This window comes from Phaeodactylum tricornutum, chromosome 5 (genome assembly GCF_000150955.2).
Source record: "Phaeodactylum tricornutum CCAP 1055/1 chromosome 5, whole genome shotgun sequence".
NCBI lineage: Eukaryota > Bacillariophyta > Bacillariophyceae > Surirellales > Neidiaceae > Phaeodactylum > Phaeodactylum tricornutum.
Window position 1 is genome coordinate 387394 of NC_011673.1, and position 26845 is coordinate 414238.

Here is a 26845-nt window from a genome sequence, read left to right on the forward strand (position 1 = left end):
TCACCGCTGGGGCGCCTGGCTGAGCGGCGTTGGGATTTGGGACGGTCCCCCCGGGACGACGGAGGGTGTTGCACATATCCTTGATGAACTTGTCCGTCAAGAACACGAAGTCCTCGACGGAAGTAATAGATTCGGTAATGGCGTCGCGATGAGACGCGTCGACAATACCAATCGCCTGAAGGGCGTTACGGACTTGAGCGAGAGCTGCGGCCATGGTGAACTTTTAACTTTCTTCCTGAGGACGGGAAGGAACTTCGAAAAGAGTTTCGAGTTGAGCATGTGTTAGCGAGGTCGGCTTGGCATAACGGGAACAACAATAGTTTCCTTTGATCACTGGTTACGAATTTTGCAAATATTTGGTTCGCATCCGCTTAAATAGTGATAGCCGGCCTGATTGCCGGGTCAATAACTAAAATACCCATTGTGGTATATATCTACACATTTGATAGCAAGAGTGGAGGAGCAGCGAATACCACTTGGTACGAGGTCCGATATTAGCAATTGGTAAGTGGATGTTCGAAAACAGATCCTACTTAACATCCAAGCTTAGGATGCCGCTCGGGCTAGAGCGTTGAGTAAAGCTTCGGTAGAAGAAGCTCCATGGAAGCGTCCAACCATGGGAGGTGCCTTGTTTCAAGCCGCTATTGCAGACAAGAAACCCAGTATCCGATCGACACGACTACCACGTGGACCATTACGAGATACCGTCAGTATGTTCTAGGCCTCTGCAGGCGTCGGCGACTCGACAACAACATGAAGAGCCAGGTATTATGCTTGCCTCCCCAGGCACATTCGGCCTCGGCGCTTCCGTCAAAACACTCACAAACACTCAGACAGTCACAACAACTTATACCTTTGATCCCACAGGGATACAGAACGACTTTGGGTCTGATAAACTAGAAAACTGCAACGATAACCGACTAGAATCGCACTAGAATAGCACAAGATCACTAGTGTAGTTACGAAACAGAGCAAAACACAAATTATACCATTATCTGCCTGAGCAGACCAGTCTTAGTCTAACGTACATATGACAGACGCTTGACGTGGGGTTTTTCTACAAAACCATCCGTGTCGGGATTTGTGGCCAAACACACAAGATTAGTTTTGACAGGCTCGCCTTGGGTGCCACGACCCAAGTAGTGCGCGCCATCGCGCGAACCGGTACTCAAAACTGTCATTCCAGTTGACAAGAAGAATATCAAGGAATTGTACATCGAGAAGGTTCTCTTGATTTAAGCAATTCTGCCTCCAAATTGCTGTTAGCATGTACTGCTATGGTCAGTTGTACCCGGGCCTAACCCGAAATTTGTAGTCTACGATTTCTCATATTATGCTTGGGATTAGGTTAACTCAGAAAAGACTTTGCGCAATTCGGGAGTCTGTTCAAGCATAAGCAGGTTCCAAACAATGCAGAAAAGATGCAGCAATACATTGAGAAACAACACCAGACCTATTTGATGGGGCTGAAGGATAACTACAAGAACAGCTCTGATTGCAAGTGCTACGAAAGGAGATTGCCTTTTAAATATATTTAATGTTGATTTATTTATTTCTCAGCCTGTCGAAAGCATTCCCCCGAATTATCCGTCTCCTTTTTCAGTAACTCACCGGTCAATGTGACCGCTGGTGGGAAGGGGCCAGAGGGTAGGACGACCGCCAAGTACCCGTCCAGAAGCGGGTCTTCGGCGATAGATCGCGGTAGTCTAGCCTTCGGCTCTCCGAGGCTAGGATTCACTTCCAATACTGTTCCCCAAACATTCGACAGCAAAGGAACACAATGTTGTTGACCACCCTTTAGAAAAGATATTGTTGCAATAACGTCATTTGGATGCACACTTCCTTCCATTTGCTTGCCTTTGAGCATTTTGGCCTGTTGTTTGCGTTTGGTGGCGGCACTTTCCTGAGCCGCAGGCGACTCTTGGATCAGAAGTTGAAGGGATTGCGTGTTGGGAGGCAGATGGTTTCCCGCCGTCACCACTACTAGTCCATTAGCATGCTTGTGTACTACCTGTGAAATAATATCCGTGCAGCTATAGGCGTCGTTGGCATCCTTGGGTTTGCTGTCGCTTCGTTCCACAGTGTACGATTCCGCAAAGTATCGGTGGGGAGTTCCGGGTCGTCCCGTGGATAGGATAGGGACGAAACGAACTTGAGCGTATGCTTGCTTATAGGCATCATCGCGGTCTTCGTGTGAACGCTTCCGACCGTTCTGCTTTCCCATGGTGCTGCTACCATGCGTACATTCGAGCAAAATAGGAAAAAAGGACGTAAATTTGAGATACATTTTTCAGTAGATGTTTTCACACATTTGATTGGTCGACATGAAGAGATAATCAATATATACAGTTATTTCGCTTCGAACTTGCTACTTCACAACCAAATGAGATGAATACCGGATTCCTTTCTGTCTGTTTTTTGAGTAGCGAAAAAAGGATTTTACAATGCATTCCCGTTTCATATCCAATCATGTAACCAGAGCCAAGTAATCCTTATTCCCTCCCTCATTATGAGGTGTGCGATGTTCTTCGCGTGACATGCTGGTGTGAACGTCTTTTGTCCGTAATGCTTCATCGATCGTTCACATGTAGATCAGTGGGGGGCAGCACAGGAATTGTTGCCAAGAGCATGCCATATAGAGGAGTTCTCTCTTTCCTTGCGCTCCGACGTGTCTCGACAGTGGCGGGGCTGATGCTACTGGCGATTGTTTCTTCGACATCACGTAGTTTTTCACTTCAATCCCTCCTCCCCACTTACTTGACGAGACGCAAATTCTTCCGCTCAAAACTTTGCCATTCTATGTCTGCTATTCACGGAAATGGCAAATCTTTTGCCACAAATGTCAGAGCCAAGCGCGTCACTCTTCAGGACTTGGATGCCTGCGGGGGCCGGTTACGCCGAGGGGATCTGGTTTCCTTCCCGACGGAAACGGTCTACGGCTTGGGGTGTCACGCGTTGGACGAATTGGCCTGCCGGAAAGTATTCGCCGCTAAAGAACGCCCCCTAACGGATCCATTGATTGTGCACGTCAACGAGGAAGCCAAAGCGCAAGAGCTTTGGCAAGCTACTGCTGATTCGCTGGAAGGGCGGATACTCGCATGTTTAATACACGAGTTTTGGCCGGGTCCATTGACCCTCGTCGCCAAGGCCACAAGTTCCGTTCCGTCCGTGCTCATGGCAGGGACCGGGTTTGTTGCTTGTCGAAGTCCATCACATCCAACGGCGAGAGCTTTAATTGCGAGCGCCGGCGTTCCCATTGCGGCACCGAGTGCGAACAAGTTTGGACACGTTTCGCCAACGTGCGCAGATCATGTTTTTGACGATTTGCGCTACGAAGACGTATGGATTGTGGAAGAAGATGAACCGCTGCAAGTAGGCGTGGAAAGTTCCGTCGCCAAACTAGAAATGCAAGATAAGGCCAGGGGCGTTTTGACCGTCCTGCGGCAGGGAGCAATCTCGGTTTTGGATTTACAGCGGTGTTTACGCAAGGCCAATATTGACAGTGTTCAAGTACGCGCCAATACTAGCCGCTCCACGTCAGACGAGGAGGCAAATGTGGCGCCTGGGCAGACCGTTCGTCATTATTCCCCAAATATCCCTAGTTTTCTGGTATCCAAGTACTGCGTCGAAAGTTATATGAATGATGGCAATCAAAGCAAGCTTGCTGATACTGTAATTGTGGACTACGGAGAGACGATGCTGTCGTGGAAAGAATATTGTGCAGCTTATCGTGATTTGAGTTCAGTGGCGGATTCAACGAAAGCCGCCCAGGCTGTATTTGATACACTTCGATGGGCCGAGCAGGTAGAAGGAGCTTCCCGTGTGCTATTTCCCGATCTAGAGGTCGATGACGAAAGCGATGCTCTTATTTTAGCAGTCAAAGACAAGCTGACTAGAGCAGCCAGTGGAGTGGTACTGGAATCCTTGTCCTAGACTTCAATGGCAAACGCATTGCATGGTGTCTATAGTGATTGAACAAAGTGTACTTATGCCTGGCGAATTCGAAGACACGCGTAATGTAGCTTTTTGCTTGTAGCCACCTGTAATGGTTCGCGATACCTCTAGGAGAGCCATCGCTGTAAATAATAATCATGCGGTACAGTGTAAGAATTCTACCATTCATCCCATTGTTGTCTGTTACTCATCGTAGTTCTTCCATTAACAGTAAAAGTAATCTGTGTCCGTCCTTTGTATTGGGTAGGAGGATTGGCTTCGCTGCCCGAAATAGTCAAAATTCCTAGGGGGGAGCAGAAGGAGCCAACATCGCAAGGACCTGTCGATAGCGGTTTGTATCGCTGACTGTGAGAGAGCGATGACTGCGTATGACGAAAAATATATATATAATGTAAACATTTGCAACGTGGCCAAGTGTCAAAACAACAACAAAAATACGATCGCAAATGCCGGAAGTGGAAACGATTGTTCTGGAATCGTCGTGACCTATTATATAAATGGCCAGTAGGACATTTCTGTTAGGAGACGGTCGGATAGAGAGTTGAATTGTAAGTATAAATGGCATATCCGGGACTTTACTTCTGAGTATTCACTGTTGCATGAAGATTCGGTGGCATTGACTGGCGAGAGACATCGAAAATCAACACGAACCAATCGCCGTCGAGGAGTTGCGAACGACGAGTTTCGATTGGGTTTGCTGCCTGCACTTGCGATCGGTGACACGCGAAAACCAAAAGACCGAGTTCGCACCACATCCGCACCGGCTAGTTTAGATTCGGAGTGTTTCGTTGTTAGCTCACAATCAGTAGGCCAACAGATCGTCACACGTTGTTCACAGTCGCGCGAAACGGTTCTAAGATTGCCTTCATACAGGGATTTCGAATATTCGCTCACACAAATGAAGACTTCGTCGCGTGTTCACATCCGAAATCGTGTGGTCGTCGAACCCGAACTTCATCTCCATACCGTCGACATCACCGAAGCCATGAGATTACGTGGGGATTCGGGGACCTCACGTCGAGCAACAACGCCAATGACTTCGGACTTTGATCTTGCCGTAATGCCGCGCGAGAAAATTTTTTCTCGATCTCTTCATTCATGGTCTGCACATCATTCTCTGACGACGAACAACTGGATTGCTACCATAGCTCCCGCGTCGAGCCCTTCCGAACCGGGCAGTAGCAACAAGGCCCGCTACGTACAGATTCCTTTTCCTTCGGAGCGGGAAGCTCGTAGGTTTTGCAAGGCGTACTCTCCCCCCAGACTCAGTACCGCTGTTCTCTGTCAGCTTTGTCAGCTTACGCCGCAAGCCGCTCGTCACTGCCGAAATTGCGGGGTCACCGTCTGTGACAGCTGTTCCACGCGTTGGGGCATTCGGATGGTTCCCAAGACCTACAACCCACAGTTGCTAACTACTACTGTCCGGGTGTGCAAGTCCTGCGATTGGCTGTCCAACGCGTTCTGCATGGCGTTACTTCAAGGTCGTTACGAAGATGTCTTAACAATCGTCGAAACGGGCAACGTTAATCTCCGTACCTGCTTTGCGGACATTCATCAGGAAGCCATGTTTCCTGTCCACTGTGCCATTCTTGGGGGGTCGCTCGCCACGCTGCAGTGGTTGGTGGAGATGCAAGGATGTCCCTTGTCAGTCAAGAAGGATCCCAAAACGAACCGGGCCTTGTCGTTGCAAACATCCGCTTCCCGCACCTTGCTCGATCTTGCGATGAAAGGACGTCCCAAAATTGACATCCTAGTGTACCTCATACAAAACGGATTGAGCATTAGTGATGTACATGATCCATCGCTGGCCCCCAAAACCCTCGAAGTCGTTCTAAAAGCGGGCTTTCCCATTCACTCTATCGATACGCTCATGCCCGATATGCCTGTCATAACCGACGAATCGGACAAAAAATTCGATGTCAGCCGCAACAAATCTTTGGTGTACGAGGAATCCGTTGCGACACTTGAAGACGCTTGCGTCTTGTGCTGCGAACGCTCTACGGATTGTGTGCTTATCCCTTGTGGACATCAGATTTGTTGTACCGATTGCGGTCACCAACTCACTTCTTGTCCGGTGTGCAAGATAAATTGCAGCGTACTGCGAGTCTATCGTCAGTAGTGGACGTAGGAGCCATCAGCAACGCAGCGCACTGGAAACCGTTTCTGAGTCTAGATTTGCAGTCCGTACTCATTTTTAAATCACACTGACAATTGAGCATTTTTTAATTCGGAGGCACAGCCAATTTTGACTACTTACTACTAGACCAAAAGACAAGCTCATACACTACCATAAAAATCTACATAAAAGCCTTACGTGTGACAAAACTATACGCAACAGATCCTTCTGAACTAAGTGTTTTTGCTGATGGGGTCGTTTCGGTATGGCATGGCCAACAACACGAAGTGCAAGCGTACCTTCGGTCTTAATTTCTTCTTTTCATACTTTAAATACTCGCATGAAGGAGGTCGGCATGGCGCAAACTGGACAACGGGACAAGTGCTCGCTGCAGTCCAGACAACAGACTTGATGACCGCAAGGGGTAGCCACGCAACTTCAGAGCGAAGAGTAACAATTAAAGGTGAGCAACGAAGTCTCGCTAGGTAGAGACGAACATATTCAGGCGAGAGTGAAGGACGTACTCGATATTGGCGTCAAAGCAAATGATACCTGTGGACAAACAAGTTGGATAAATGAGAATCTTCTGAGGCTAAGACGGGTTTCAGTAAGTACACCTACATTCATTTTCATCCTGCCGACCATCGTACGAAAAAGAACCTCTACCGGGTCGGCTAATTGCTCCGAAATTGCGAGCTTCTTCACTTAGAGTACGCCCACCTGGCAAATCTCTCTCGCTACCCTGTTCGCGGTCAGGAATAGGCACTGGTACAACGTTTTGATACTCTGAAGAAAGCGGGCTCGTCGTGTCCCCCAAATCCGCCTCGGCGCTGTCATTGACTGTGGCGTCGTGATACAATGCTTCCGACACATCCATTTCGATGGCCTCGGTTGATGTTGTGGCGTTTGGTATGGCCCTTAGAGCAAGCTGAAGGTTTTGGACAAGCGTTTCGCGGGTTAGGGACTTCTCCTCTGCCAAAGAGAGGCCCTTCTCTACAACCAGATATCGAACGATTGGTATCAAGTTGTTTTCCATTGCGATTCCCAGCAACGACCGGCCCTTTGATGTCACAATTGCCGTATAGTTACAGATTCCATCCTTCGTCCTTCCATTGACTCGAACGGATTTTATGGGGCAGCAATTCTCGTCGACTAACCATCGCAAGATCGAAAGTGACTCACCGAGAACGCATGCGTGAACAGGGTAGAACAACTCTCCTTTGACCTAGAAGAAATGAAAATGAGTGGTGGCACTGCAATGCAGCCGGATTCCGTAGGCTGACTACGTACGTTTCCAAAAGGGCACACGATGTTGATGTTCCCAGTAGCGTAAAGAGCAACTGCCTTGTCCTGGTCACCCTCCAAAAGAGCAAGACGAAAGCTGTTGCAAAGCCAATCACAGGCCTTGCATATGTTTACTGTCGCTGTTTTCTTTATGTTGTAAGTCTCCGGTACCATCTTTGCCGGCCAAGTCACGGTACAGTCTTTGCAGACGCAAACACCACAATTTCGGCAGTGACAGGCTCGACGGAAGACAGCAAACTTGGACTGGCAGGTATTGCACAGTGGGTGGTTGGCGAACGGCTCCATCCGCGGAGGCGTCCAAGCTTGGGCCAAACATTTTGCCTGGCGTTCGGACGGCAAACTAAAAGCCCGCAAAGATTTAGACGCCTCCATGACATCGTTACTATCCAGAGCCTTTTGATTCGTCTGCAGAGTTGCGATCCACTTTTAAAAGAACAACGAACTACGTATTAGCAACCCGAGACGAAGCTACGATAGAGCATCCAACACGAGCGCTGGAGAACGCACCATTTTTGTGGGCTGGCTGAAGATAACGGAAGCGGGAAGAAGTGTCCGGGAAACGATGTACCTCGCAGCTTCCCCATCAGCAAGACGCCTTCGACTGACAAACGGAGGTTTTGCATCACCGAACAAGGCCTCAAAGGCCTTGTTAGTACCGCGAGCTATGCTGCTGGAAAGCTTTTCGACAATTAAAAAAACTTCAGTGAGTTCGGTGGTAGAGTAAGGGGATATTCTGATGCTATGCGCCATATGACATTACCACTTGTAGTTGTGAGGACGTCCTCTGGACTATCTGATTCCCTGTACTGCCGGCACTTCTGCCACTGGCGTTCGAAGCTTCTCTTTGTACCGTTTCGCTCCCCAAAGGAAGCTGCTCAGGAGAATCTCGAAGCCAATCAGGACGTGAGTTGTCTTCTTCCCCAACAGAAGAATTTCTGGTACTGGGTTCAGCAGTTTGTCTAGGAGGTGGGAGAGGCAACGGGAACGCGGACCCATTCCCCGTCTGTGCCGATGTATCATCTCTAAAGGAAGTATCTGTGCCTTCCATAGACAGTGAGCGTGTGAAAGGTGCTACCGTTGGAATGGAATCGACGGTTTCAGCGTTCAAAATAGTTGGAACCAGAAGAGCTGCGCGAACATTACCAAAACTAATAGGCTCTTCACCGTCAGAACCGCCATCTACAGTCTCAACTACAAAATCTACTTGCCGCAATTCATTTGGCTCGTCGCTTCTTGCTGTATTACGGTCAAGATGTGACTCATTAGCCAGCGTGAAGGCAAAATTGTGGTCCGTTCCCACGAGCTCAGCTTCCGTTTCGTTCTCTGAAACCTCGGACGGATGTATCTCTTCCTGAATCCCAAGAACTTCCGCTTCTTGGTCGGCGATAGGCTCTATTCCACTGTTGCTGTACTCGGAGAAGTCAACAGCTGCTGGTTTAACGTCAATCAAAGGCAAGGACGTATCCAGAACGAGAACCTGGGCTTCTTCCGTGTGCTTCCATGAAGGGATATCTTCTTCCGAAGCGAGGGGGGCACTGTCAATCACAGTTGCCTCGGTAGCTTCATTGTCGACCGTTCTCAATGCTGAAAAGACTGCACTGACTGTGAATTCATCCGCTTCTGTACTTTCCACGTTTTCGTTGTCCATTGCATTGCTGACTGTCCTGGTGAAGTCCTGTCCAACCAGTTCCGCTCTAACGGCATCTTGGACAATTTCATTCGGATGCACGTCATACTCCGATATAGCGACGACTGTCGCTTCTTGTCCATGCTTCTTGATGTTCTGTGCCACCAGTGGATCGCTCCTTTCTCCGGCGTAAGCTGCCCTCTTCATGGCAAGAATTTCTCTGTCTTCGACGGTCATTTCGTCCCAGGGATCATCGGACATTCTAGCCGAGCCGAGTACAACTGCTTCCTCAGTGAGAGTGTTCAGCGAGGCTTCAGCATAGGTTGATTCCACTCTGATATTTTCCGACTGCTCTCGTTTTCCTTGTTCAAGTTGTGCTGTTGTCGATATTCCATCAGCATCTTCAATCCGCGCAACATTCGGATAAAGAGAGGCACCAAATAATGGTAGACTTCCTGAAAAGCAAAAAGAACTAGATCGGTCGAAATTTAGTGACGCTCTAAAAATTTCTTCCACACTTTCGCCGCGCTCCATACTGTCGATGCTGTTTATCCCCGGACAAGCAGTGCAATCTCCGTTCGCGGGCTGGTCTAAAGTACTCGCCTGGGTTTCATCGTTGTTGTCAATAGTATCCGAGACGGACGTCTCAACAAACGCACTCTGAATATCATCCAATGTGGGTGGTCTCAGCGAGCAGGACAGATGCTCAACCCCATCGACGGATGGCATGTTTCCGTCACGGGAACTTTTAGACTCTGGTGTCCTGTCGGCTGCCTTTCGACGAAATCCGAAGTAAGTCCAGGAGTGGAGAACGGAGGCAGTCTGCAGGGGCTCGTCGCTTCTTTTTTTAACCTTTCCGTCTCGTTAAAACGTATCATGGTCTATACGGGCAGAGCCGAGAGTATACTCGCTATTCCTTGCCAATTCTCATTCGCGCGCCCAGTTTCACTTTCATGGAGTTTCTTGGTTCGTGGTTCGGATGCACATATTTCTTCTGGCTGTTTCGAGGATAATTTGTCCTTACGTCAAAACCGTGACCAGCAGTCCCGCCAAACAATACACCGTAATTTCAGTTCTCCTTCCTCAAAATGTTACGTTGCAATAAGAAAAACGAAATAATTAACTGAAAAGAAAATCCACTATTTTGGATGTTCAGGGGTCCTTGCTTGGGAAAAACTAACGGATGTTAAATATCTTTATTTCATGCGGTCATCGTCACGCTTTTCGTAAAAGATGCTAAATAGTAAATATGTTTGACAACTATTGTGTTGGCGCTTGCGATCTAAGCAGAAAGATTAGTTCGAAGAGAGAATTGAGTTTTTCTACTGGCAACTGCTATAAACAATCACAATGATTACTCAATAGGTATTTCCGGCGAAAATTAAATACTTACTGTTAAAAACAATTGCCTTTTTCCCAAATAGTGTAATTTTCAGCTCTGCTCATCCCGAATAGTGGATTTTCTTAAATAATTATTTATTTTCGACCAGTCGTACTGTTTTTTCTTTCGCCCTCAAGGGTATTCTGCTTCTGATCCTTCTGCGGGCGGCAAAACTTACTATATAATCGTTCCATAGGGCGGATGTGTTTGTAAGTAAAGTAGTCCACCATGGTGCATCGGATCTCAACTAAGGTCGAAAAATCTTAATGAATTCCACTGCACGATTATTGCAAACTGGGCATGCCGAAAGGCTCGCACTGCAACCCAAACAGCATACCTGATGTCCGCAGGGAGTCGCAACACAATTAATTTTGTGATCCATGCAAATTATGCAACAGTCGCCCGTGTTCGTTCTTGTTCGAACCGATCGGCTTACAATTGTGACATTATCATCGTCTCCGAGGCTACTCGGTTCCGACATATCGTCGAAGTAGGCTTGGTCCCACCGCGCTATGGAAGCCCCGTCTTCTCGAATTCCATCTCCTTCTGAAGAGCAGGGCAGAGCAACCAAGGCCGCCTCAATAGTCCGAAGGGCGCTTCTTGTATCCGTAGCTTCGAATACGGAAATTCCTCTTTCAACAACCAAAAATCGTAGAATACCGATGCGAAGGAACTCCATAGCAATACTCAAGACAGTTCGCCCTTTCGACGTCTGAATAAGTGCGTTTTTATCTGACTTCGATCGCCCGGCTCTGATTTGCTTTAGAGGGCAGAAGCGGTCTTCGACAAGCCAACGCGCAAGCTTAAGGTTGCCGCCCTCAATAGCAGCATGGATGGGATAAAGAACTTCATCCTTTTTGTTAGCAGGAGGAAAAGGAGTACGCAGGTTGACGTTACCAGTCTCATATATTGCTATCGCTTCTTCATATTTCGCTTCCAAGAGCGCTTTTTTGAAGAGAGAACTAAGAGTATCACAACTTGTACAAACTTTCAAGGAAGCTTCATTTTTCAGGTTGTATGTTTCTGGAAGCATCTTAGCAGGCCAAGATATTGAGCAGCTGGCACAAATACACACACCGCAGTTTCGACAATGACAGGCGCGCTTGAAAACTGCGAAAAGTTTCCTGCAATGGAAGCATTTAGCTGACTCTTGAAAGGAGACCATTTTCGGTGGGGCGTTTGCGATAGCTGACTCTCGAGCTTCCTTTTCTGTAGGAAACGAGAATGCTTTTAGAAATTTATTCGCTTGTGCAGGATTTTTTGATACTCCTCGTTGATTTGTATTGATTGTTGTGATCCATAGACCAGTCGCTGTATTGTGGTACACTGTTGCAGCTAGAAGAATACGGGGTCGTGTCGAAATGGAGTGCTTTACTTGAGGTTTCTGCAAAGCTTGTCCGCCTGGGAAGCCAAAAACTTTCTCGAACAGTCCACTCTTTTCACTTCTGATTGATACCGATGATGAGTCAGATAAATGCACCGTTCCAAAGCTGATATCTCGTCCGATCTTAGGGTCCCGTCTCTGTTTGGAACAGGGGAGCATACCTGGTCCGGTACTGCCATTTTCTCTACGATGACACGTGGTCGACAGAGATGCATGGGGAAAGTTAATTACTGACCTTGCTGAAGGTGATGGAACCACTGTCGGTCCCCTGTGATTTGTGATCCTAGTCAGGCTGCTTGATCGAGATTTAACGCGAGACTCACGCACAGTGTTCGGCCGTGTTACAGGTGGGCGGCTACTGGATCGCCCACGTCGGTTGTTTGATTGACTATTCCCAGAAACTGACTTCGACCTAGTTCTAGGCGACGGTGATCGCGAATGCCGACTGCGGCTTTTGGACCGTCCTCGCCTTTCATGTGCACTAGCAGCCCTAATACCATTTTGAGCTTGGGAACATCGATTCTGATCTTCGTCTTCCCCGCTTGACACTGTGGTACTACGTGTACGGGTACGAAGTATCGAAGGGTCCGGCTTCAGAGGGATTACAATACGAGGCACTGGGGACGAGCCCGATCTACCTTTCTTGAGTTTCTTTCCTGACAAGATGTCACTCTTGCAAGCTTGTAAGCTGGATGACTGTGTTGCGCTGCTTCGACACATAAATGGTTGAGATGGGGTCAAAATATCAGAACGCTCTTTCTTGCGATTCCCCACGAACTCTCTAAACAATATGCGAGAACCTTGTGGACTGGACGGACGAGGCGAATACGTTCCTGGTGCTGGGGAGGCCACCGGGACCCACGATGCATCAGCATTGATGGGTTTTCCCATCCAAGAACCTGTACCGGAGTTTCTGCGCGAGATATTTTTGGAAGCAACATTGAGTACACTTCTCTTTTCGTTTACACTCCTGGCTTCGAAAGAAGCTGGCGTGTCACGGAATGCCACCCAGTCTCCGTGTTCGTCCTTGCTGTTGCTTAGTACCATAAGTCAAAAAATCGAAATAAAGCACTTGTTGAATGGTCCGGAAACGGGCATGCATGCCAAGTCTCAAGCTTACTTCTGTAGATTCATGTGGGCGAAATTTAAAACAGACGGCACAATCACTGCCACTCCGCCGCTATTTTCGCCAAAACTGATGAAAGCGACTCGCCTCGCAGGTGGGTTGATATCACTATCTGTAACTACAAGATACGACATCGAAAGAATGTAAAAGTGAAAAGTCTTTACTTTACCTAGCTCTTCCTTGGGATTTCTTCTATGTATATGTCTCGACAGTTTTTCAAATTAACGCTTTAAAACGTCCTTTAGAAAAATGATGAATGCAAAAAACTGAAAAATGTTGTGTTTTCGTTTCACATATTTCCTTGACATGACTGTGAACGAACGTCTCACACACTCCTCCTCTACAGCCTTCGCATCGACATTCTTCCGAGGAAAACCTCCGAACACAGCGCTCGTGACAAGACATGGGAGTTAAGAACGTTACTGCAGTTTCTTTGTCTCCAATACTTCTATTGCAACGCGCCTATCCGAATGCGCTATATTCGCGAATATAAAGTCTAAGGAATAGCGTCTCTAGCACACTACTATTCAATTGCCATCATATGTAAAATATGTTTCGTTGATCTAAATCCGCCTACAAATCAAATTTACCATATGATCTGCGTATGTAAGCTTTTAACTCAGTGTCATTCAAAACTTACGCACAAATTCGGCCCGGCGATGAGCACCGCGATATAGCAAAAGTGTACCCGTAAGCATTGGTACCCGAACAACTTCTTCATCGCGCTGCGCCTTTTTCTTTTTCGGGGGTCGCGACATAACTGGCTTCGACCAATTCAGTTTGTCCTGCTCAATCATGGCCTGACGACGTTTGCTTCGCTCCTCCCTGGATAAAGAACCGGGTCTCTTCTTGGACCCAGACATGTCAGACTCTTCCTGAAGAGCGATGAACTCTACTTTCTTCTTGGAATCTGAACTGTTCGTAGATATCGGGGACGCCTTTCCGTTTTCGCTCTTGCCTGATACCATCGGCGAGGAAGATCGCTTACTTGGGGAGCCGCGCCCACCCAAAGTGGTTCCTAACTCGTACGATGATTTTTGCCTTACTTGCTTTTCTTTTTGAGACGCGTTGTCGTCGCTTCTATCAAGAATAGGCCCAAGTTCAGTCTCCAATAGCTCCATGCTTGGCCATGAAGATTCGTCAAACTTTACAAGCCAACGGGGTTTAGCAGTGTCGGTCTGTTTCGATGCAAGTCTACCCGTAGCAATTGACTCGTCGCGGGTCACCTGAAGAATGCATTCAAATGGAGTGAAATAAGAGCGCGGCTAAGGTTTATGAAAAAGTATCGCACCACCAACTCACCTCGACAAGATCTCCGACGCTGTACACAGTTTTCTCGCGGCGGCGAGAAGAGCGGCGTGTCGATTCCGTCATGGCCCGTTTCGGAGTAGCAAGGAAGACGATCCGTCTCTATTCAAGGCTCGAGGTCAACTATAGCCAACCGATTGTGTTGATCCGCTAGAGTGAAATGGCGGAAGCGCGAACTTTAGTAACGGTAAGCTGCAACTGAACGCCCCTACTGTTTACATAAATGCGGTAACTATCAAATTTCCTACGGTTCTGATCAAACGCTTTCCTACAATATTCTCATCGAAGGTACAATTGATCGGCGGTCAAGCTACTAGAAGACCTATGGTTCACAGATAATATGCAAAGAATAACTATGATATTTAGGGATTTAACATCTGGCGTCTCAGGAATCACGAAACGACAGACTCCAAAACAATATTTTTCTGTGTTCACGACTATTTCTCTGTTTGTCTACGGACAGTCAAGTTTTCCTACCTGCCTATTCCGCTTTTTCTTGTCGCATCGACGCATGCCAATCGGAGGCGTCTCCCCTTCCAGTTCTGAGATGTGTTTTGTACGTGATGTTGATGATAACCGACAACGCGGCAAGGTACTGATCGACATTTTTAAATACCCGAAACGACCGTCCAAATTCTAGTACCGATGGAAATTAACCACAAGTTTTCTGTCGTGGGAAGTTTAAGATCAAGGTAACGTGGAACTTAGACTTGCATAACTTCATTTTGACTATGAGGGATCCCTCGCAGGGTGGTCAAGCTCGACGGTTAGTATTTTAAGAAAGACTAAACTATACGAACATGGTGTCGCGATCATCTTCTTTGCGGCTGCAAACTCAAGGCCGTGACAAGGGTGTAAGGCAGTTCATCAATAGCAAGCAAAGGTATAAGAAGGAAACAATGAAGCAACCAAGAAACCAAACTTGACGCGTCGCTTGTATTCAAAATCAGATTCACCGAAACAAAGCGCTTGGAACCCAGTGTTTTATAAATAATGATTGACAGTGAGTGGAGGAATAGGGTCAATTTACCCAGTACGTCTTTTTTTTTGAAAGCTCAGATAGCTTTACACACGAACACACTGACGAAATATTTCATTCGAAGCATTTAATATTGGCCACGCTCTTCCTACAATAATTATTTTGTCCCGATGTGCACCAAAGTTATTAGACGACTGGTCTCAGAAAATGGAAGACACGTATGTCGATGGTTTAGCCCTCGACGGCTGCCCTATGCCTGGCACCTTCTTGACGTGCTCGAATTTCTATAAGCTTGCCTTGCATGGTCATTTTGACAGCTTCAAGATTCTGATTCGTGGCCTGGACAGCTTTTGTTACATTATCCGAGTTTGCATCAACCAGTTTCATCTTCCGATCGAGAAATAGCAAGGCATCTTTCGAGCCTTTTTCTACGTAAAAGCCAGTGCCTAGTTCAACCAGTAGTTTGTTGGGTTCTTTGACCAGCCCTGGTACATACACCGATTCTGTCAAAGGAACCATCACATGATTGGACTCCGACGCTTTCTTTAAATCCGATACTGCCCGCTGTGACATGCCTATTCGAGCGGCTGCTTGACGAAGCGCTGCGTAACGAGAAGTTAGAGCCTGAAGCCGTTCTTCCTCTTGTTGCTTTAGACGGTTCAGTTCTTCCAAACTCATCGAATCTAATTGAATGGTTCGGCCCCCAGAGTTTTCACCATTTACAGTGTCACTCATTGTATCCTTTTGTTATAGCTTACCCGTGGTCAAAGACTACCCTTCTCCTGCCAAATATCGAGGCGGTCAAAGGACTAAGAGAAAAGGAGTTTGCTTCGAAAAGCACACAAACTTTATCGACCTTTAACAAAGCTTGCTCAACAGTTTTAGAGGGAAACTGGAAAGCTCACTTTGGAATGCGGAACAGTAGGATGGGAGAAACAAAGTACAAGGCCGCTCTTTCTCGATCCCAAATGGCAGGACCGTACCACTGATCAACCAGTCCTACTGGCATGTGGCTGTCCCGCCCGCCTCACAGTCAATGAAATGAGGAAGAGCCTAAACCTTATTCGATGTACTTCTGGCATCGACCTTCGCAATAATTCTATAATTAATTCTTCGCACCTTAGGATTTCCATTGGCGCATAAATACCTCGCAATCGAGTTCGCATAGAGTAGGCCCGTGGAACCACGGCGCCACTACTCGGCCAGTAGTTTCCACTCACCGGAAAAAAGTCATTCGAATCGTCCTTCTGCCCATGGTGGCGTGCACCCATCGCTCACAATTATTTATTCCGAAATATCACACATGGAGGATCGAAGCCCAGCCGCACCGCCATCGATTGGGTCCCCAACTAGTCGAGATCCTTCTCGGCACGGCGGTTCGGCAAGGGAGCTACCGCGGCAAGCACCAGGACTGGACGGACCTATTATTCCGGGTGACCGAATGGCCGCTTTATCACTACATGATCCCGACGAGAGCATACCGAAAGCAGACTCGCTTGAAACACAACTTCCCAATCCTCGGAACGGCATCTCCATGGAAGCAAGTCAAGCCTTAGAAGTACCGCAGGCACAGGCAGCTGGGTCCCCTCCGACAGCTAAACATAGTCCGAGCCGACCAAGTGTGGCTGACCCGGTAGACAGTCTAGTGGCTGAGCGTGAGGTTCATGGACAATTGCAGGTTTTAAGCGACAACGGATCTAGAGGGGAGGAGGAGGAAGATTTTGGAGAAGATGAGGAAGAGGAAGAAGAATCATCAGAAGCATCTGGCTCGGATGAAGACGGATCGTGGATTACTTGGTTTTGCAGCCTCCGGGGCAATGAATTCTTCTGCGAAGTCGACGAAGACTACATTCAGGTAAGTTTACAGGGTATCTGAAGACCCACGCACAGATGCTATTCGTGCTTGCTTAGTATTTCTCCTACCATCTTTTGCAGGATGACTTCAATCTAACCGGACTCGCATTAGTTGTACCGTATTACGAGTACGCCTTGGATATGGTCTTGGATGTAGAGATGCCAATGGAAGATTCTTTGACAGAGGCGCAGCAAGAAATTGTTGAATCAGCGGCAGAAATGCTATACGGCCTGATCCATGCTCGGTGCGTTGTGACATTGAAAACGAGTGGCATTGTTTTTTGAATGCCCCACTAACTCATCGAATTCTGTCTCAGCTACATTGTCACCAACAGGGGCATGCACGGCATGTACGAGAAGTACCGAACTGCTGCGTTTGGGCGTTGTCCACACGTCTTTTGCCAGGGACAGCCTGTCCTACCAGTGGGGCTTTCCGACCTGCCTCGAAACTACACCGTCAACGTTTTCTGCCCACGATGCCACGGGCTTTTTTTCCCGAAATCTACCAGGCAAGCTAACATTGATGGTGCCTATTTTGGAACTACTTTTCCTCATCTTTATCTGATGACACATCCGGTACGTTGTTAGTAAGAAATGTCAGCATTCTCGGTGTTGACGAAAAATACCGTTCTCATAGCTTACACTGCTTTGTCAGGACATGATACCGACCAAACCCACACAAGAATATTGTCCAAGGGTGTACGGTTTTCGAGTCCACGAATCGTCACTCTATTACCTAAATCGCGAGGAGGATAATAATGGTCAGCAAGTCGCCGCCACAACTTCCAGGCAGAATCGAAGATCACGGAGACAGCCATCTCGGAAATAGTTTTTAAAGAATAGACGCTTTGTTCTAGGCATAATATAGAGTCTACGAAAACCTGCTTTTATGAATGGATTCTTCCATGAGGAAGAGTTAATCAGTCCGCCTTCCTTATCTTGCTAGAGAGAAGTAGGCGTCGTTCGATATCTCTCACTTGATCGAAAGTATCGAGTCCCGTCTGACAACGGTTTCCCGGAAGGCGATCAATGATTCGTCTAATAACACCCCGTTCGGAAAACGAGCTAACAGTAACTGTTACCGTAACTTCGAGTTTCAGGCTGCACGTTCTCACAGTCAGTGTCACAACAGTACCATATTCGCCCGTCCGCCCATCTGTAGGGGTCTGTGTCGCGAGCCCACAGACTGACGCATGTGCTGCCTCATCCGTTCCGGTCGAATCCATCAGCACCATCGAAAAAGTAGAGCCACGGGGATCCGCTTGCCAACACCGACAACACCGCCCACGGAAGCCCACCAACGCAACGTGTCTGAACTTTTTTCCATCGCTCACAACACATACTCATCCCTCCAAAGGAACGCACCGTGCGAAAACAAACAACCATGGTGTCTTTTGGGTTTTCTGGCGCTGTTGCGCTATTGGCTTCGCTCTCTGTGGTGAACGCCTTTGCTCCGGCTCAGTTTGGCTTGGTTCGCAAGGTACGTGGCTTACGTTCGGCCCTCATATCCATCGGACAACTATGTGATCACGGCGCGACGTTCTGCATGAGGGGGCTGAATAGCTGAAACAATGGATCATCCGATTCAAAAAAGTGAGCAAAGAACTGACTCTGATTATCGCACTTCCTGCTTCAGACAATGGAGTTGAACCAGGTAGAGCAGGCTCAAGACATCGATTACAAGAAGGCGTCTTCGGCCCCACAACGCGAGGTTGATCTTGGCTTGTACCGTAATATTGGTATCATGGCGCACATTGATGCCGGTAAGACTACCACAACGGAACGTATTTTGTTTTACACCGGAAAATCTTATAAGATCGGTGAAGTGCATGAAGGCGGAGCCACTATGGACTGGATGGAGCAGGAACAAGAACGTGGCATTACTATTACCTCCGCAGCCACCACTTGCTCTTGGAATGACCACCGCATCAACATTATCGGTACGTCATCTATTGCGCCTCCACATTCATTGGTGGATGCATATTCTTCTCACAGCTTGTTTTACGACTAAAGATACGCCTGGTCATGTTGACTTCACTTTGGAGGTCGAGCGTTCGCTGCGTGTGCTTGACGGAGCTGTTGCGGTGTTCGACGGTGTGGCTGGTGTTGAGCCCCAAACAGAAACTGTGTGGCGACAGGCGGACAAATATAAGGTCCCGCGTATGTGCTTTCTGAACAAGATGGATCGTACTGGTGCCAATTTTTACTTTTGCGTGGATACCATTATCGACCTTCTGGGAGCTACCCCTGCTATCTTGCAGCTTCCCATCGGAACCGAGTCGGACTTTCTAGGTGTTGTCGATCTTGTCACCATGGAAGCCGTGGTCTGGCGTGGGGAGGATCTTGGCGCCAGTTACGATCGTATCCCGCTTGCAGAATGCAACGACATTCCCTTGGTCGACGACGCCTTGAAAGCAAAGGCCGAAGAATACCACGAGAAGCTAGTAGAACTTGCGGTCGAGCAGGACGAAGAAGTTCTCATGGAATACTTGGAAGGAAACATGCCAGACATCCCTACCCTGAAGAAACTGATTCGTAAGGGAACTCTTGCTCTTGCATTTGTCCCTGTCGTAACTGGAACAGCTTTCAAAAACAAAGGTGTTCAGCCTTTGTTGGATGCTGTAGTTGATTACATGCCTTCCCCTTTGGAGGTTGAGGCTATACGAGGAATCGATGAGGCTGACCAGCCTGTTGTTCGTTACTCTTCTGATGTCGAACCCCTTTCCGCGCTCGCTTTCAAGGTTGCCAATGATCCTTTTGTCGGAACCTTGACCTTCACTCGTATTTACTCGGGTGTAATGGAGACGGGCACGTCCGTTTACAACTCCGTCAAGGGAAAGAACGAACGCATTGGGCGTATGCTTCAGATGCACGCCAATGAGCGCACAGAAATCAAGTCTGCTGTTGCGGGCGACATTGTTGCGCTAGTCGGTCTCAAGGATACTACCACCGGAGAAACTCTCTGCAAGAAGGAGAAAGCGGTTATCCTCGAAAAGATGGAATTTCCGGAACCCGTCATCAAGGTTGCGGTCGAGCCCAAGACCAAGGCCGACCAACAAAAGATGTCCGAAGCTCTTATCCGCCTTGCTGCCGAAGATCCGTCTTTCCGTTTCTCTCGTGACGAAGAAACGGGCCAGACTATCATTGAAGGTATGGGAGAACTTCATCTCGAAATCATTGTCGACCGTATGAAGCGCGAATTTAACGTGGAGGCAAACGTTGGTGCTCCCCAGGTCTCCTACCGTGAAGCCATCACCACGAAGGCCGAAATCGACTACACACACAAGAAGCAGTCCGGAGGCTCAGGTCAGTATGCTCGTGTCAAACTTATCTTTGAACCGAAGGAATTCAGTGAAGAAGAGGGATCCATGGACTTTGAGTTCGTTTCCGATATTAAAGGGGGAAACATTCCCAAGGAATATGTTCCCGGTGTGCAAAAGGGTATTGAGTCCGTGCTCGGACAGGGTGTGATCGCGGGGTACCCAGTTTTGGGAATGAAAGCAACCTTGACGGATGGTGCTTACCATGATGTAGATTCTTCTGTCATGGCTTTCGAAATTGCTGGGCGTGCGGCTACGCGAGAAGGTCTGCGAAAGGCCAAGGCGCGTCTCATGGAACCTTTGATGAAGGTTGATATCACCACCCCGGAAGATTACATGGGAGACATTCTTGGAGACATTAACGCTCGACGTGGACTGGTGGGAGAGCTCGGAGAGCGAGGAAACATCAAGACTATCTCCGCGCTCGTTCCTCTAGCTAATATGTTCCAGTACGTTTCTACCCTTCGTTCTATGAGTAAGGGACGAGCAAATTACTCTATGAAACTGGCTAACTACGAATTTGTCCCCCCAAACGTTGAGGAGGAGTTGAAGAAGGGCTTTACTGTCAAGGAGGACGAGTAAACTGTCCACAACTCGGTAAACTAGAATGTGAATCTCTCTAGATATTAAATGGTTTCGATTACCTTCTGTACATTTACCTGATACCAATGAGAGGCAACAGTACGCAAGTTTATCGACTTTTTTATCCTGCGAGTTATATTTACAATATTGGAGAGAAAAGCATTTGTTCAATGTCAGGCAAACATGATGACTATCGCTGAAAGTGAAATGGCGAAGAGTGGTGTCGGGGTTCCAATTGAATTTGATTTACTCACAGTCAATGCATTATGAGCAATTGAACTTTGATAAGGACTTTGAGTCAACAATATGAGTGAAAACGACATGACAGGTTTAAACTGTCTCTTCACAAAAGCTAGCAGCTACCTAAAATATACTGCGTGGGCAGACCGTGTTGCAAGGATTGGAATGAACGCTACCGATGACGGATAGACGTTCAATAGGCAATCTACCCTGCTATTATCTGTTGAGAACTCCGTTTTCTTCTGATCTTTTGACTGTCTTACAGTTAGCGATTCGCTGACAACAGAGACGTAATGAAACGATTCTCCTTCACGTTCGAACTACTCTTTTACTGTCGATAGTGCTTGTGGTTGTGTTCTTTATTTTTACTTTTAATTTGTTCTGCTTGCTCTCAAACCTCGCTCTTTACATTGATCGCAAATCTCTTGCTTTTACATCACTCTTTCCGATGGTTACTTTCTTCACTTCTGCAGGTCTTACATTCAATCCGTTACCTCCTTTCATAGGATGATCATATCCTCAAGTCCCATCAAATACATAGTTTATGTTAGCTCGAGATGAGAGCTCGCTCTTTTCAATTTTTTCATATAACAATGTCACTTTCTGCTAGACATGTCACACTTGAGTGCCAATCTTGACAATTATCCGTCCCCACACAATCTTACATTAGCCCGATTTCTTGTGCCAGATACCGTGTTACTGTGCAGCTTCACTTTCGGTGCCTCCTCCAGGAAAGTTGGCTTCGACCCTCATTGTACTTGATTCTACAACCAGCCCCTGACAAACCATAATATCGGCTCTTGCCCATCTACGCTATGAACAAGACTATGTCCTCGTTGGCAATGGAGCTTCTTGTTCAATTCTCTTCGGGAGACTTCGCCTTCTCGGGAGAGCTTCAAGCTTTCTGGATGGCTGTTCAAGGTGCCATGATGGTCCGCCTAGGGCCAAATAAAGATCGCTCCCTTAACTGGTTCCATGCCTTTTCCTTGTCGGTAATCGGAGGCTTTGGTGGGGGGTGGCTTGGCTTTATCTGGATGGGAAGGCCATCGTCCATGCTGTCGAACGATTTGAACATGGCGTCCTGCATTGTAGCGTTCATTTTGGTCAACTACACGCCGATGGATATAGGCTTCAAATGCTGTAACAACATTATGGGGAAGATTGCTACGGTGGTTTTCGCTCAATTGTTTCGGTCTTTAGGAGTGGCCAAATTTGTCATGGTTTGTTTCGAAACTTTCAAAGACAGTCCATCGGCATATTATCCGATTCCAGTATTTGGGCCTATTTTGTACGCTACGTTACTCGGAAATATGGGTGGTTTTGTGCTGAAGGTGAGCGCGAAGGATGGGCATTCTAAATGATATTGTCCCTCTTTGCCTATTGATTCGCATACGCTAGTCTATACAAATGAAACCGACTTCATCGTACATCCGATAGCTGACGATTCTCTCTTCCATGCAGGGCTTCAACGGACACTTCGCCAACGGAATGCCTTGGCCGGTCCAAAATGGTATGTAAAGGTCAAAGCATCCCTTTGCTACTCTGTCTTTTAAATCCTGACTCGCTGCTGCTTTCTGTCCGAAGGCCTTTTTTGTGCAACATTTTATCATTTTTACGTAAACGACCAGACCGGACCAATCGGCATCTTTCTGCGCAAGTCATTGAGAATGGCTCACTTTCTCGGCTTTAAGGACAACCAGACGTTTGCTCTAGTTGTAGTGACAATGTTCATGCAAGTTATGGGAATCTTACAAATGCCAACCTTTCTCGGTCCTTCATTTACACCTTTTGGTTCCGCCATTCTCAGCCCGTTCCGTGACTCCTCCACCTGGAAAACCGGAGAAAAAGATACGGCATACAGCACCGCGCAGGCCGAAAAGAAGAAGAGACGGCGTGGTAAAGGAACTGTCAAGACAACAAGTGCAAGGATTCATAACAGTAAAGACAAACAATCTTAGAAAGGCGATATATACAACATTGGTATTAGTCATTTTTACAAAAGAAAGAATCGTTGCTGGTTATGTTGAATTGTGGGGCTTGTTTATGTGCTCGTTAGCGCCCGTTCACGATATAGGATATCAATAGTAGTTTCAATGTGTATTTGGCAGAAAGATGTGAGGGTACGCATACCACGGCGTTTCAAAGTATATCCTCTCATTCCGTCATCATTGTAGTAAGTTTCGTCACAATATGCTTTGCAAACGTATAGTTGCGCTGTCGATCAAACGAGGCAATTTGTCAGTTTCAGATCGCTGGACCGTAAACGTCACATAATCGTTCATGGTCTCTTACTAATTCCTCGGAGTGTGCACTCAATTCCTTGAGGAGCAATCGCTTCTCGTCAGATTCCGGAACCACGTCTAGTGTTGTTTGAACCACATAATTTGCGTAGGCATCACGAACCATCAAGAGAACTACAGTAGAGCTTTCGGATCCGGAAGTTGACGAAATGTTAGGCTTCCGTGGGTGCGAGAGAAATAATGTAAGTCGAGATGGTAAAATCCAATTGAGTATCGTGTGAGGTACTCACCTTGAGCATTTCTCGTACTATAGCTCTGCGTTGAGACCCATTACCGTATTTAAGAAGCTTTTCAACAACATTGCTTGCGAATTTCTGTCTTGAGAGACCGAGAAGCCCATTTTCTACGACGATGTGGAGAATCGAATCTCTGTCAGACTGACGGCCAAATTGAAGGACATGTTGGATGACGTAGTTGCCGTACTGGTCATCGAGAAGCTTCCTATGGGCCTTGCAAATCTCGTCCAGGACGGCTGTTTTCTTCGTCTTCTCACAGTGTTCAAGAATCCGTTGAAGTACTCGACAGCCGTAAGGATGACAAGACAATGTTTTGGTGTTCACCAGTACATCGTTGATAATGAATTCGATTTGCTCGGTCAAGAACTTGGCTCTACCGTGGTCCCCAAGCGCAGTTGCTTTCTTTGCCCGAGCATTTATCACTTCAACACACTTCTGGATGACATGGTTTTCATTTTGATCATGGATGCAGCTGAGGACATTATGGTGAAATTCCATTAGCAGTCGAGGGAGCTCTTCTTCCGGCAAAGCCTCCAACGCTTTTTGAACAACACGGCATCCATACATCTGAAGTGACAGCTGCAGCATTTCGCTCTCCAAAGTATTCCGAATTTCAGACTTCATGTCAGCCGAACCAAAATCTAAAAGCTTTTGGATGACATAGTTACCAAAAACGTCGTTTCGCAAACGACGAATTGCTGGAAGCACTTCCGACATGACAATCTGCTGCTCTGAAGTATCTCCCAGTTCAAGTCGCTGCTGAATGAATCGAGATCCATTTTGGTCTTGGCAAAATTCAACTATGTGACCTTCAATTTGAAACATCGTCCAATCTCGATTTTTCGTCGTACGAAATTCCTCTAGTAACGGGCTGGACGAGCAATTTGATGTGTTCTTAGAGTCAGTACTCCGTCTAGTGTTTGGAGTGGCACGTCGACCTCGGCCTACTCTCTCTCGCTGCCTGCCGTACTGGCTGGCCGAATGTTCGTTCAAACCTGGCATACCGATATGCCGTGATGAGACGGATCCTAGACTCCCTGATTCCCCTGCACTCATCAGTGGAGTTGCTGGCAATCTCGATCCTTGTTCAAGCTGTTCCGGCGACCAGTAAGCTAATTGCTGATTTGCAGCTTGTACTTCTAACACCGACAAATATTGCCTTCCACCGGGATCATTCTGAAAAATTTCGCGCGGCTCTTGAGTTTGGTGCAAAAAATTTTGCTGGTTTTGCAAAGAGATCGAGAATTGCGTTTGTGGATGTGACTGAAACTGATGTGAAGACTCAGTCACGCCAGGCTGTTGTGGCGGCTGAGACACGGAGGATGAAGAGTTCACGTAAATGGTATGCCCATTTGGCATTACTTGGGCCTCGAATCTCTCAGATGGTTGCCCGTCGTAATAAAGTTGATGCGATGGAGAGCCTGGCATCGCTTGATGCGTCATCTGTTGGCGATGATTTATTCCTCCAAAGGTCTGACTGGACTTTAGCTGACTTGAGGACTGCCTTTGTAAATGCGAATACTGTAGAGACAAATGACTTGTAGTATTGTCTATGTCTCGCGAAGACGCGGGTGCCACAGTGTTTCCACCAATATTCCCATTTTGTTCATAATCTGAAACACCGTGGTAGCTATAGATACCGCTGCATGAAGTAGGTATATGGTGGCTAAGACCAAAGTATTGGTGCTGCTGTCTCAATGCACCGTGGAGATTTGTGCCTCCGGTCCAAGTGCGCTTATCTTCTTTCCCGTAGGTGTCAATCTTCCGAGAAAGACGCGGCGACTCTCCAAAGTGGTACTGCAGCTCGGCCTCGTCAGCTGTTCCCCTTTCTTGAATGAGGTCCACTAAGGTCTTCGATGCAGGCCTCATAATATCATCTTGATCACTTTCAGTGACTTGACTAGAACTCAAGCGACCAAAGTTTCCGTCGATATGATGGGATAATCTACCGGCTCCAGAGTGCAGGGGATAGCTTTGCTGCATACCAGGTGGTGCGCTTGCAAAACGAGCGGAATACTCAGGAGCTGCGGACTGGGACCGAACTAAGCCGTCCACTTTAGCAACACTCAACACGGTGGGATTGATTTCTTTAATTTTTTGAGCGTACATTCCACCATTTGAATTTGTCAGCCCTGAAACACTAGAGCCACTCATGAAAGCAGGCTGAAGATATGGCGAAGACGATATTGTGGGAGCTGTCGCCCTTCCTCCATCGTCGCCCACAGTATTCAACAAAGCTGCGGTCAAATATTGACTTTCAGGCTTGTGCCTGCCGGCAAAGTTTGTGCCAGATTGTGCGGCCAAATTAATTTCGCCGTAACCTTTCGTAACGTGTTCCAGTGTATCTTGCTGACGGTAGTGGAGAACGAGAACCGTAAGATCGGGTTCTACGACAAAACAGAGAATAAAACTTTCCTGGAAGCAACTTACGTTACCAAACAGCGACTCTCCGTTCGTGTCATGGTCGTTGTCTGAGGACGGAGGTGGGGCGGAAGTTGAACGTTCTATAAACTGTCCAAGGGAGCCTCTGGGTGGGACGTACATGTGAGTAGACGAATAGTCATCTAGTCGGTGTTGTTTGGCACAGTCAGCGTTCTCCCAGGGACTCTGTCCCTGCATGCTTGGTCTTGACGGTCCCTATGCTATCGTATAGAATCCAAGTCAGGTCAACTTGAGTAGGACCTTCAAAAGTTAATCCAATTTGGTTGGTTTCCTGGATAGGCGTGGTTAGTGTTGCCATGCTCTGTGTTGCGGTCGACAGTAGCCTCTGCGTCGATCATTTTGCATCAGAACACAGCCACACAAAAGAGAGCACCAGAAACTGTATCGGCCCGGCGTGGGAAAAGTGGGGCAGGGCAAGTTGTGATTGGGTACACTACGTAATCATATTTATTGTGAAAGTGTGACGTATGTTAGGCGCATACGAAGCTGAAATGGAGGCTTATATGGCGATTTCTGGAAAGAACACTTCAGAGGTGAACGTATCTGATTAAATCGTAACAACTCGAGAATTCGCATAAGAATTGAAAGACATTCTCCCCAGCTTTGAGGAAAGCTGACATATACCCTAGCCAACGGTAGTCCACAGTTGCATTCTCGGCCTAAATTGGGCCTCGTTGATAGGTCCATTTTA

General features: G+C 47.4%; 10 protein-coding genes across 10 annotated transcripts; 5 read left to right on the forward strand and 5 right to left on the reverse strand.

Annotated features, from left to right (window-relative positions):
- Window positions 1-1549: 1549 nt before the first annotated feature.
- Window positions 1550-2287, reverse strand: PHATRDRAFT_34363 (predicted protein; the record flags this gene model as incomplete). Its single annotated transcript, XM_002178955.1, has 1 exon — window positions 1550-2287. The coding sequence occupies one exon, from the start codon at window positions 2285-2287 to the stop codon at window positions 1550-1552; it is 738 nt and encodes a 245-aa protein (XP_002178991.1).
- A 572-nt stretch (window positions 2288-2859) lies between these two features.
- Window positions 2860-3933, forward strand: PHATRDRAFT_11434 (predicted protein; the record flags this gene model as incomplete). The annotated part of the gene is made up of 1 exon (XM_002178727.1): window positions 2860-3933. A coding segment is annotated over one exon (1074 nt), but the record flags the coding sequence as incomplete, so codon positions are not given.
- An 832-nt stretch (window positions 3934-4765) lies between these two features.
- PHATRDRAFT_44838 (predicted protein) lies at window positions 4766-6154 on the forward strand. The gene has a single exon (XM_002178728.1). The coding sequence runs from the start codon at window positions 4853-4855 to the stop codon at window positions 6071-6073; it is 1221 nt and encodes a 406-aa protein (XP_002178764.1). The 5' UTR covers window positions 4766-4852; the 3' UTR covers window positions 6074-6154.
- Window positions 6155-6203: 49 nt separating this feature from the next.
- Window positions 6204-9731, reverse strand: PHATRDRAFT_44839 (predicted protein; the record flags this gene model as incomplete). The annotated part of the gene is made up of 7 exons (XM_002178956.1): window positions 6204-6251; window positions 6370-6506; window positions 6692-7295; window positions 7361-7451; window positions 7635-7780; window positions 7883-8042; window positions 8131-9731. 7 exons carry the CDS (start codon window positions 9729-9731, stop codon window positions 6204-6206), a joined length of 2787 nt encoding a protein of 928 aa, XP_002178992.1.
- Window positions 9732-10667: 936 nt separating this feature from the next.
- PHATRDRAFT_34367 (predicted protein) lies at window positions 10668-14267 on the reverse strand (the record flags this gene model as incomplete). The annotated part of the gene is made up of 7 exons (XM_002178957.1): window positions 10668-10700; window positions 10721-11905; window positions 12003-12035; window positions 12317-12797; window positions 12888-13011; window positions 13534-14119; window positions 14196-14267. The coding sequence occupies 7 exons, from the start codon at window positions 14265-14267 to the stop codon at window positions 10668-10670; spliced, it is 2514 nt and encodes an 837-aa protein (XP_002178993.1).
- Window positions 14268-15468: 1201 nt separating this feature from the next.
- On the reverse strand, window positions 15469-15915 carry PHATRDRAFT_11402 (predicted protein; the record flags this gene model as incomplete). Its single annotated transcript, XM_002178958.1, has 1 exon — window positions 15469-15915. A coding segment is annotated over one exon (447 nt), but the record flags the coding sequence as incomplete, so codon positions are not given.
- A 994-nt stretch (window positions 15916-16909) lies between these two features.
- CK2_2 (predicted protein) lies at window positions 16910-17752 on the forward strand (the record flags this gene model as incomplete). The annotated part of the gene is made up of 4 exons (XM_002178729.1): window positions 16910-17035; window positions 17116-17279; window positions 17352-17610; window positions 17690-17752. Coding segments are annotated over 4 exons (612 nt in total), but the record flags the coding sequence as incomplete, so codon positions are not given.
- A 921-nt stretch (window positions 17753-18673) lies between these two features.
- On the forward strand, window positions 18674-20936 carry PHATRDRAFT_11189 (predicted protein; the record flags this gene model as incomplete). The annotated part of the gene is made up of 2 exons (XM_002178730.1): window positions 18674-18974; window positions 19048-20936. The coding sequence occupies 2 exons, from the start codon at window positions 18674-18676 to the stop codon at window positions 20934-20936; spliced, it is 2190 nt and encodes a 729-aa protein (XP_002178766.1).
- Window positions 20937-22003: 1067 nt separating this feature from the next.
- On the forward strand, window positions 22004-23134 carry PHATRDRAFT_34371 (predicted protein; the record flags this gene model as incomplete). Its single annotated transcript, XM_002178731.1, has 3 exons — window positions 22004-22507; window positions 22638-22686; window positions 22761-23134. The coding sequence occupies 3 exons, from the start codon at window positions 22004-22006 to the stop codon at window positions 23132-23134; spliced, it is 927 nt and encodes a 308-aa protein (XP_002178767.1).
- A 196-nt stretch (window positions 23135-23330) lies between these two features.
- Window positions 23331-24537, reverse strand: PHATRDRAFT_11337 (predicted protein; the record flags this gene model as incomplete). Its single annotated transcript, XM_002178959.1, has 4 exons — window positions 23331-23390; window positions 23469-23590; window positions 23703-24078; window positions 24136-24537. The coding sequence occupies 4 exons, from the start codon at window positions 24535-24537 to the stop codon at window positions 23331-23333; spliced, it is 960 nt and encodes a 319-aa protein (XP_002178995.1).
- Between the last annotated feature and the right edge of the window lie 2308 nt (window positions 24538-26845).